Here is a 12,308-nt window from a genome sequence, read left to right on the forward strand (position 1 = left end):
TTGACCTGCAATAATTGCCTTGATTGCACCATCCTCTGCTTGCAACAGAACGGCTTGAATTCCCGATTCATTTGAGCATGTTTTTAATAAATGAATGTCCCTGTAAGATAAATTACTTGTCTGTCGTAGCACAAAATGTAATGTAACAGAGGGGGGTGAAACTGGAAAGTGATGTATGTCCTTCATTGGACACAGAACATTTAGTTTTTATTAAGAGTTTAACACGTACACGATACATTAGTGGAGGTTCAATAGCCGTAGCTTTGCTTCTCACTGTATTTCACCCTGATGAATTAGCAACTCAGCACACCACGTAAAATGACAAAAGGAAATGAGCAGAGCAGCATTATTATGATGTGTTGCACCAGGCCTGGCGAGGCTGGGTAATGTCTTGGCGTGGAGGCTTGATGTTTATTACTTTGGCTAATGTTACCTGCGTGACCCGGGTTGTGGTTTTCTGCAGGGGGAGATGAGGAAGGTGCTGGAAAGGTCAGCGTTAGCCTTGCTGTTTCATTAGTAGAGATGTGCTTTTTGCGTGATACAATTTGTCTTTAACAGCCTTTCTTCTATTACTTTGTGAGTTAATATCACAGTATAGATAAACTAGCTTAATTGTGTGATTGTGATTCATGAGTAGGTGTATAGTTCCATTTCATATCCATTCTATGAGGAGGTTTATAGTTATTTGAAAATGGGATTTGTGTGTGTATGTTTGTTTATACAGATGTTTGTGCCAACATTTCAAGCAACCTAATTTCATTTATTTACATTGTGTGAATGTATGTGTTTGTACATGTATGTATATATACTGTGTTTATATATACCCACATACATACACATTGCATTTCAAAGCTGTAGGATCAGTAATTAGTATTGAATTTTTTTATATATAATATATATATATTTTTTTTATAAAGTGTCTTATGCTCATCAAGGCTGCATTTATTTGATCAAAATATTGTGAAACAGGTTTCTATCTTGATGTACTTTAAAATATAACTTATTTGTGTGATGCAAAGCTGAATTGTATTTTATTTTATGTTTTACCTCATACATAAAAAAAAAAGCATTTTATAAAATAAAAATATTTTGTAGAAAGCTGGAAAAAAATTATTTGAGATGAAAAACTGTAAATAAACAACAATTTTAATAAGAAATGTTGTATAACTAACTGAAATAAAGAGCTGAAGTGCTAAAATTATTAAAACTAAGACTGAAATAAAAAACAAAGTGGCATGACAATAACTCAAATATAAAATGTTTTGCACAAGCAAGTCATTTATGCAAGTCATGCTTCATGGCTTTGACGCTATATTGGCTATTTGCACTCAACAAGTGTCTAAAAACTCTGTAATGAGAAACATACCAAAGAAAAACTAATTGGTAAAAGTGATCACTCTAAAAATTTAGTTCAGTCCTGAAGGCTAGACATGTAGTGTGTGTGTGTGTGTGTGTAAGTGTGTGTGTGTGTGTGATGCACAATAGTGTGGGACCTCCAGCATGGAGAGGGAATAAACAGCCAGCCGAGGCTGCTTGATTACTCTGGATTGTGGGCGGAAAAGGATAAATTAGCAATTCATTCTTAATTACAAAGACCAGAAAAACATTGCAGCTAACAAATGAAGCAACAAAATTACTGATAGGGTGCGCTCCGTTTCCGCGCCGCGCTAAAGAATCGTTCTCCCGCAAGTCGCAGGGCCAAGCTCTGATTAATGATGATTTCTCATTGAATCTCTCCAAACATTTATGAATCCAACCGCCTCGGCGCTCCTTGCATAAATCTACGCGGGGGAGAAACATTTCCGCCCACAAAGTCAGGCAGATCTTTGATCCGTAAACAGCGCCGTGCACCCCACCTGATCTCTCTGTGCTACTGGGGGTCGTCGGAATAAAGAGCTTGTTCGTCTCACGTTTAATGCGGCCTATTTGAGACGGCTCCTGTCAGTCAGTGAATGGCTGGCAGTCACGTCACCATGTTCAGCCCGAGCGTAATAAAGAGTTGAGTAAGGGCCTGCCGAGCGTGTTTTGAAGTGCCGTGGTCATTCAGCAAGAGGGATTTATGGCCTGCGGCCCATCAGCTCTGATCTTAAAAGGCTGTGATTAACAGCAGAGAGAGTAGAGATGGGATTCGGCACTGCTGAAGGCAAACCTGACAAGGCCATACCACTCAGAAGCTTTTTACTCGGCCTGTTAACAAGGGGACTCGCTCTCTCTTACACACAAACACACACACACACCCATTGTCTTTCTGTTGGCGGTGAAAGATAGTAGCATATGTCTCTTTCAGGATGGAATAAGACCTATTCAGGGGCTCTTGAACCTATTTTTTTAACAATTGTATTTTGTCTTGAAATTAAATATATTAATAATAATAATAATAATAATAGATAATAGATATTTAAAACTATATAATATATAATATATATTTAAATCTAAGAGACTCCAATGCCTTTTTAATATCTCAAAAAATATGTTTATCTTGTGAGAATTATAAACTAATGTATTTAATCATTTGTCCTTCATAAAAAAAAAAAGTTATAGCTATTTGGGATCCCAGGAACTCCAGGTGTAAAAAATAATAATAAACATAATGATTTTTTACATATTAAAGCATTATTGATTTATTATGTGTGTGTATATATATATATATATATATATATATATAATTATTTATTTATTTATTTATTTATTTAAAGCAAATTGAAGCAAACAGAAGCAATGTTCTTGTTACAAGCTCGTTTGTATGTGTGTGTGTGTGTGTGTGTGTTTAATTCTAAGTTTAATTTTAAATCTTTTAATATTTTTCTGTTTATTTTATTTGCTTAATAGGTTTTGGCTATTAATTGTGATTATAATTCAATAAGACCCAGGGGCTCTTAAATCTGTTCTAAACACATAAAAACTGAATTATGTCTTGAAATTGACAGAAATTAACTAATAATTTATAAATGTAAATACATATTTAAATCCAAGATACTCCAAGGTCTTTTTAAAATCTAAATCAAAAGACAGTTTGAACATTTGATTTGATTTCAAGCTATTCCATCATGTCCTTCATTTAAAAAAATGAAATGAAATAAAATAAATGTTATGTTTGGTCTCAGAGACTCCAGCTTAAAATATGATTAAATGTAATAATTTTTTCACATGCTAAAAATGCCATTGATATTATTTTCTTCTGCATGTTGGAGTCAAAGCAAACAGAAACATTATACTGGATTAGTCCCATTTATGAAAAACTTTTTACTTTGTGATTAAAAAACTGCACTTTTAAAGCTTCAAGAACACTATATGTTTTTAGGTGGAATGGTTATTAATTTTCAAATTGCTTTAATAACTTACTCATTAGCATCTCAAATTAAAACAGCATGTTGTCTTGTTGACTTAAATTTGAAGTGCTTTAAAATAATTTGTTATATTTTTAAACACTTTACATTCAAGAGTATTCTGGCAGGTGAATGGATGAAGTTCACAAATAAGAAATGAAAAGAAGAAAAATGAAAGTGACAAAAAAAAAAATCACAAAAATCAATGTGCTGTAGAGAGTAGACTGAATGAGGTTTGCATTTATGTGTTTATCCCAGTGAATTTGGTATCAACACTTTTAATTGTTGAAACCTTTTAAGCATTCATTTCTTGTAATTTCATGTGCAGTAAATGAACATTTCACACATCAGTTTCTCATTGTGACAGAAGTTGCTTACAATATGTATTTAAACCTAGCCAAGTCAGTACACCCCATCAGTACAATCCCACATCACTCAGGAAAAAGCTAACACGTTTGACGCCACACCATTAGTATGATCTCCCAGACCTGCTGTAGCGGAGACGTTGTGTCAGCTGAGGTTGGCAGAATATCTGTATTCTACCACATAAGGATGCACAACATTAGTATTGCACTCAGGTGCATGTCAAAAGCAATCTGTCCGCTCACAGGGTTCGGAGTGTGAAATTAAATCAGATACACTCATTATCTCTTTGCACTTCTAAAAGGTTTCAGGCATCTGAACAACCACAACCTGTCCCTAAAGTTTTATCTCACTTGCTTGCACAGGTGGAGAGCACGCGGCCACTGTAACACATCCGCTTCCTGCGGCCTTCTCCGACCTGCTGCCACACTTCCTGGTGGAGCCTGATGATGTTTATATCGTTAAGAACAAGCCAGTGACCCTCACCTGCCGCTCGACCCCTGCCACTCAGATCTACTTCAAGTGCAACGGCGAATGGGTTCACCAGGATCAGCACTTGATCGAGCGTGACGTGGACCCTGCCACAGGTAGACCCTCTCAACACTCTCTCCAAGGGCAACAATAAGCCGGCTGACCTGCAGCATTTATAAAATGACACTAGAAAACAGGAGCGCCTATAAAGGATGCTTTCTAGATGTGCTGCTCTTTCTTCTTTTGTAGTATAGCACAAAATACAAGGACTTCCTTCAAAGCAATTTTCAAAATGTCTTCTGCCCATATCATGAACAGGACTTGCTTTGTGCTCAGGGATTGTACTGTTGCATTAGTGTACTGTCTTTCACAAAGGGCCGGTTTAGTTTTGATATTACTTGGTTTTTGGAGCAGAGGCAGCGAAAACAGCAAAAAATAAATAGATAAATAAATAAAATAATTTAAAAAATTTTATTAAAGTTTTGTATTCAGTTAATAATATAATTTATTAATAAATGCCTTACAGTGATTTTACTGTAGTTACCAGATGTTGCTATGCACACTGAAAGCTATTCTAAAACTGCAGTAACAGCAGTATTATATAAGACTAATGTTCTGTTCTATTTATTAATAGTAATCATTTAGCTTAACCGTAGGCTGTTCATGGTTCCCAAGCAATGTTATGGCCAAAGTTCTTTCTGTAAACTTGGCAAACTAATAAATGGGTATTAGACTACACATTATACATAACGATGATGTCATACTCTATACAGAGGCAATATAGAGTAGGATGTTTAACTTATGAATAGCGTTATGGACAATTCTGGCCTCACATAATGTAAGGTCACTTAATGAAGAGTTTTGGCCCAAGATAAATGATAACAGATCGAAAGACAAATGTTTTTTTTATCGACATATCAGGCAGCTTATCATGTGCAATGACTAAAAAATATTACCTTTAATTTGAGAAACTATGAGAAAGTTGTGTGGCTTCACAAAAGTAAAGATAATATATGAATAGAGGAATCTGAATAACGCTTAGATAATATATTAAAAATATATATTAATTAAGTAAAAGTTTGAAATTAAGTTGTGCTATTGTGTAGGCTATTGCACAACAAAAAGGATCCCATAGCACATATTTATAATTTTATGCTTCCTTTTTACTCTGTTAATTGATTTTTTTTTCCTGTTTATTTTATGTACTCAATATATTTGGTTGTAAATTTAATTGTAATAGTGCCATTAATTTGAACATTTGAGGTTGTTACTGCTGCAATTAGATTTCAAACAGCTGTTACTAGCTTTCTAACATGGTTGACACAAGTTTTGTTTTGCATTTCTTTATATCATTCCAATTATTATCATATCTCATTTACTTTATCGTTTAGGTTGTAATAGAACATATATCAGATGTTTGTCTACCTGTTAGCGCATGTGAGAACAAGCTATATGCAGTGCAGTAGGATTTGCTATCTCTCAACTTGAGAATTGTTGGCGTAAATCAATATAGTGGCCCAGTTGTCCACAACACAACGAAAATCTCCAAAACACACAGAAACACGCTGCAATGCAATGAAATTAGCACAACACAATGAAAACAAGCCACAACACAACGGAAACAAGCTGCATCATACCTTAGAAACAAGACACAACACAACGAAATAAGCACAACACAACGAAAACAAGCTGCAACCACTGATCTATGTATGACTGGATCGCTCATTGCATTCTAAACTCACAACAGGCAGTGAAGCCACCATAGACAGTAAAATAAATGGACACAGCGACCCCATTGGAACTCAATTGAGACAAGTGAAGCCCATTTTTAGCATTTTTTAGCACTTCTGTTTCTGACGCGCAGACTCAAGCGAAGCTTGACGACGTCAGCAACCTGTCTGACAGATGTAAATCTTCTAAGTGGCTGTGCGTGCAAAATGCCATCGTTAATCTTGCAGAGACGGCGAGCTTGAGCAGGGAGTTCTTTGTCGTGAGTGAGCAGGAGTAAGTATTCTGATTAACTATTTTGTATAGTATTTTAAAATGTAACGCCAGTACGCCATATTAAGTTAATTGCCTACGAGCTTCTCCTCCTGTCTGTACGGTAATGCGACAGAGAGCCGAGTGGTTATGACGCAATCGTTAGCCTATTTTGTACAAAAACTGTTTATACGGGGCCATAATGTAACATAGAAGGTAATGGAGCCCTTTATACATTGTCGTGTATCTTTAGAAATAAATAATGGACAAACTGAGTCTTTAAACGCCTCAGATGTAAAGTTATTCGCTGTCAAAGTGACGCCAAAATGAATGGGAGTCAATGGGAATGCTAACTCAAGTGAAGTTCTGCTAAAAGATGGCAGCCCCCACCCGACTTCAACTTCCGGTCGACTTCCTTGCCCCCTGGAAGCCACCAGAAGAGTTGGATCCGCCATTTTACTAATCCTTACCGGCAGAGAGCACCATTGAGTCACATTCAAACCAATGACCTAAAATAACTCAATTTGAAGCAAATCAGTCAAACGGGACTCCTTTTTATGTTATGTGTATGTAAATTAATGTTCAGATGTTATCTGCAGTGTTTACGGTCTTTTGGGCAGGATAAGCGATATATTTAAACCGTTTAGGTGGGTGTTTGCTCCGTACTGACGACACAGGTAACGATCAAACACTAAATATAGCTTATTTATTTATGAACAAAATTATTCAGGAATTATTAAACATGAACTTATTAGTATCAGAAATGGATCTGAATAATACAATAGCGTCCGTTAATATTGCTCTATGATGAATGAAAAGCTTAACTTACCATCTTGGAAATAAAGCTTCGTGTCTTTAAATCTGTACTGTTAATAGTTATTTCTCTGAATAAAGCACTTTGTCGTTTGTTATATATGTTGAGGTTGTGTCTGTCTGATGTTAATCATGTTCATTATATTCGCTGCTGAAATTAACGTAGCTTTTTAATAAGTAGGGGAAATTTGTGGCATTTAAGAAAATAACTGTTTGCATGCCTAGGGTGTTTGCATTGTAATAATGTACAGAGATACTTCAGATTTATAAACGCTGACTTGTTAGGTAATGTTTTCTTATTAAAATAATTTCCTATTAATTCAACAGAACGTTTACATACACTAGGGATTACTAATATCGCGGCTTGGTGGCTTCCCTTTTATGACGTCATGAGCAATCCAGTTCCATATTATAGATCAGTGGCTGCAACACAACGAAATTAGCACAACATAACAAAAACAAGCCACAACACAACAAAATTACAACACAACACAATGGAAAGAAGCCACAGTACAGCATGGAAACAAGCAACACAACGAAATTTGCACAACACAACAGAAACAAGCTGAAACACATCAAAATTGGCACAACACATCAGAAACAACCTACAACACAACAAAAAGAAGTCACAACACAAAATTAGCACGCATATCAGAAACAAGCCACAACACAATGGAAACAAGCTGCAACACAACCAAATTTTCACAACACAAAGAAAACAAGCCTGAACAAAATGGAAACATGCCACAGCACAACAAAATTAGCATAACTCAATGGTAAAAAAGCCATGTAACAAAAGTGAAACAAGCTGCAACACAACGAAAACAAGGCACAATGCAATGAAATCAGCACAACACAACAGAAACATGCCATAACAAAATTAAATTAAATCACAACCGAACAAAGTTAATCCTATGCATTTTGTGTCGTGGTAATTTGTTTGTGTTGTAAACCACTGGGCCACCGTAAACCAAGCTCGCATCCACTGCAGAATCTTATTTTCAGTAGCATTTAGTTATTGCTACTAGCTTAGCGTAGCGCTAATGGGTTAAGAAAGGCTATTTTGATTAGCTTGAAGAAAATAATCAGGCATTGGGGAGGGCAGATACGATACTGTGAGGGATTTTGCAAGAGATTGGTGTGTATATAGTCAGTGCTTACTGTTGTTTTACAATGCATTTTGGGAATTTCTAGGGATTGTTGTGGTGCACTGAATGATTCTGACTAAAATTGAGACTCCCTGAGCAGCATATATACTATTGCACTAGAGATTGGATCGAGACAGCCTATATTAATGTTCAAAGATACTACGTTTCTTGGCAACTATAAACAGCCCCTGTAGTTGGTCCAATTACTTACATTACTTGGCAGAAGAGTTATTTATTATTATTTATATACATTGGTTTTTCATATTGCCTTTTCTGCTGTTTTATAAAAACAATAAGTTACTGCTGCATGTCCCAAAATACTTGGTTTTATGTTTTGAAATGTTGCACAAAAATATTTTAAAGCTTGAACTGTCTGGGTTGTTTTTTGTTTTTTTTTATGATTAGTGTCAGTTCCCTCAATCAAGTCCAGCATGGTTTCTCTGCAGTTTCTGATTTGTTTCTTGTTTTTCAAGGCAGCTTCGTGTTGTAATTCCTCTGAGGTTTAATCACTCTCCCCTCTGAGAGCAGTTTAAGAGATGTAGCCGGCGCTGTAGCCGATTTATGCAGCTGTACCCGTTCTTATGTGGACATGCTGCGTTTTCTGTTATTTTCCTCCGTCTCATGATTGATTGGGATCTGCCGACAAGCACTCACCTCGGCTTTCTACAATGATTGTTCCTAGTGTCAGTAGAATAAAAGAATTTCCTAAAGGGTTTTCGGTGTCTCCCGTTCTCCGTCTTCCCCTCGTTCTCTCAGGAGGTGGAGGCGGGGAACAGCTCGTCAGCATTCAGCAAGCGGATGTTTGTGTTTGTTTGACGCTCCTTGGCAGAGGCAGCGTAGGGGCATAGGGATTCACGTCATGCGTGTGCTAGGATTCATAAGTGATCTGTAACTTAAAACCTCCAATTCACAGCATGACAGCTGATTGGGTGAGCTGACGTGCGGATGACATGCTGCGGAGGAGCTGCAACAATTTTCAGGGGAACATCATATTTCTTAAGATGGAGGATATGCTGCTAGGTATTAGAGCAGACAGGCATAAACTCCTGTCATCTGTCTATAACACATGCACACACCAGACTATTAACATTCAGTTTCTTTGGCAGAGATTACATTGTTTTTATTTATTTAACTGTGAGTCACATTTTGAATGCACACACACATTCTTCATTCGCTGATGTGAAGATCACATTTTGCCACCTGGAAGGACTATGAAACTACTTTACAAAATCTCAACATATTAACATGTTAAGTGAATATCCTTAAAAAAATTATTAATGATTTATAAATATTTCTATATATATACAAGCTTATATTCTCAGATGTCACTAAAAATATAACTAGGTAAGACAAATTTGATTTAATATATATTCTCTGATTTTTTTTTTATTATATATATATACAGTATTGTTCAAAATAATAGCAGTACAATGTGACTAACCAGAATAATCAAGGTTTTTAGTATATTTTTTATTGCTACGTGGCAAACAAGTTACCAGTAGGTTCAGTAGATTGTCAGAAAACAAACAAGACCCAGCATTCATGATATGCACGCTCTTAAGGCTGTGCAATTGGGCAATTAGTTGAATTAGTTGAAAGGAGTGTGTTCAAAAAAATAGCAGTGTCTACCTTTGACTGTACAAACTCAAAACTATTTTGTACAAACATTTTTTTTTTCTGGGATTTAGCAATCCTGTGAATCACTAAACTAATATTTAGTTGTATGACCACAGTTTTTTAAAACTGCTTGACATCTGTGTGGCATGGAGTCAACCAACTTGTGGCACCTCTCAGCTGTTATTCCACTCCATGATTCTTTAACAACATTCCACAATTCATTCACATTTCTTGGTTTTGCTTCAGAAACAGCATTTTTGATATCACCCCACAAGTTCTCAATTGGATTAAGGTCTGGAGATTGGGCTGGCCACTCCATAACATTAATTTTGTTGGTTTGGAACCAAGACTTTGCCCGTTTACTAGTGTGTTTTGGGTCATTGTCTTGTTGAAACAACCATTTCAAGGGCATGTCCTCTTCAGCATAGGGCAACATGACCTCTTCAAGTATTTTAACATATGCAAACTGATCCATGACCCCTGGTATGCGATAAATAGGCCTAACACCATAGTAGGAGAAACATGCCCATATCATGATGCTTGCACCTCCATGCTTCACTGTCTTCACTGTGTACTGTGGCTTGAATTCAGAGTTTGGGGGTCGTCTCACAAACTGCCTGTGGCCCTTGGACCCAAAAAGAACAATTTTACTCTCATCAGTCCACAATATGTTCCTCCATTTTACTGGTAACTTGTTTGCCACGTAGCAATAAACAAATTTACGAAAAACATTGATTATTCTGGTTAGTCACATTGTACTGCTATTATTTTGAACAATACTGTATATATATATATATATATATATATATATATATATATATATATATATATATATATATATATATATATAATAAAAAAATTATATATATATATATATATATATATATAATTTTTTTTTTTTTTTTTTTTTTGGGAAATTTCTAATGAAGAAGTACAATTTATTTTGCTGTTTGTTTTAACTGTCACTCTATTTTGACTCAAGTTAATTCATGCTGTTGGATGTTAACAGAAGCATTGCATGAATTTGGTAACTGTCGCTCTGTTTGAATACAATCTGTTGTCAACAGTGAGACAGTACAAGGTCTAAACATGACACTCCATTCCTCTTGCCTGTGTGTTGTTGATGAATGGCCAGCATTTGGCCAGAGATGAAGGACAAACAGATGTCCAGCAGTATAGGTTTCCGAAGGTACCCACATTGATCTCTTCCAACTTCTACATAGTGCTGTCAGCAGTGTTTTGAAAGGCGAGCAGCGGGAGGCATCGTCTCCTGTGTAGTTTCAGAAAGCCTAGCTCAAAGTTAGTGCTGGGAAGTAAACTAGACTCCTTTTGAATAGAAAAACAACTCAAACATATGTCAGCTCATTGAAGCGGAGAGTACAAAGTAGTTCCACTTGTCTTGCCAGCTCAGGTGCAAAGGAAATCAGTGTTGTATGGATATTGTGTCTTAGGTTGTGTCATTGTGCTAAACAGGCTTTTGTCCTTAGTCATCATGGCATTTACATTTTTCATTTTGTATGCAAAGTGTATTATAATTTAGGGAATGCTACAGCAAAAGTGTTGTCAGGGTTATCGTTAACTAAAACTATTAAAACATTTTTGTTAATTGAAATAAAGCTGAAATAATAATAATAAATAAATAAACAAACATTGTGAAACACCTCACGTTTATTTCATTTGACTGAAGTATAATCACTAAAATTGCTAACTGGAAATGAAATAACTACAAATGAAAACAAAAACTAAATTAAAATTAACCTTAAAATCTAGTAATTGTACAAATAAACAAAAACAAATAAAAATGATAAAAGTGCAAAAAAACAAACAAAAAAAGAAAATAAAAGCTTATTCAAAATGTTCATAAAAAACAATGTGTGTAAATAATAGTAAACACTGATTGCTGAAATTGATTTTTTTATATTTTCCAGATTTAAGTTCTCTTTCTCCAGCACATTGTTTTTTTTTTGTTTGTTTTTTTTTTTGTTGTAGTTGTTTATTTTTAGTTTTCTATATTGTCTTTAATATATGTCTGTGTTATTAACATGTTTTAAGGGTGCTTAAAAGGTTTATCCATCATAAAGTAGTAGTATTTTAAGAGAATTGAATCTTAAGAAATTGTTTCCAGACAGGAATATTTTACTATTACTGTATTACAGTAATGAGATATTTTCACATTAGAGTAATGTAATTTTGAGTTTAAGTGGCTTTATTTTATGCAAATAATTTCAGAATATAAAAAAAAGAAGAAAAAAAATGCATTTGTCTTTTATATTTTGGGTTGAAAAATTACATGTATATTTCTTAATGATATTCCCCTCTCAATATCAATATATTATATTTACTATCAATACTTCAAAATGTCACAGCCTTCATCATATTTCTGCCCTCACCATTAAGACTCTTATCAGCGTTTCAGTCGTTGGTACCTTGAGGCAGTTTGATCTCATCGATGGATGTTTTAGTTTGCAAATATCAGGTTATCAACAACTATATGGTATCTGTCTGCGGTGCACGTCTCCCTTATATCTGCAGCGTTTACTCGAATGAAGAATAATGCTGCGACGTGTTCTTCTTCTCCAGTGTATCAGTG

General features: G+C 35.3%; 1 protein-coding gene across 4 annotated transcripts in view; it reads left to right on the forward strand.

The window, feature by feature from the left end:
• Nucleotides 1-12,308, forward strand: part of LOC113113834 (netrin receptor UNC5A-like) — a 170,912-nt gene that overhangs the window by 80,114 nt on the left and 78,490 nt on the right. For all 4 annotated transcript variants that reach the window (XM_026280329.1, XM_026280330.1, XM_026280331.1 and 1 more), the window contains exon 2: nt 4,055-4,276. In XM_026280329.1, the coding sequence (XP_026136114.1) occupies nt 4,055-4,276 (222 nt within the window). The remainder of the gene's footprint in view (nt 1-4,054; nt 4,277-12,308) is intronic.

Source organism: Carassius auratus, chromosome 14 (genome assembly GCF_003368295.1).
Source record: "Carassius auratus strain Wakin chromosome 14, ASM336829v1, whole genome shotgun sequence".
In the NCBI taxonomy this organism is placed as follows: Eukaryota; Metazoa; Chordata; class Actinopteri; order Cypriniformes; family Cyprinidae; genus Carassius; species Carassius auratus.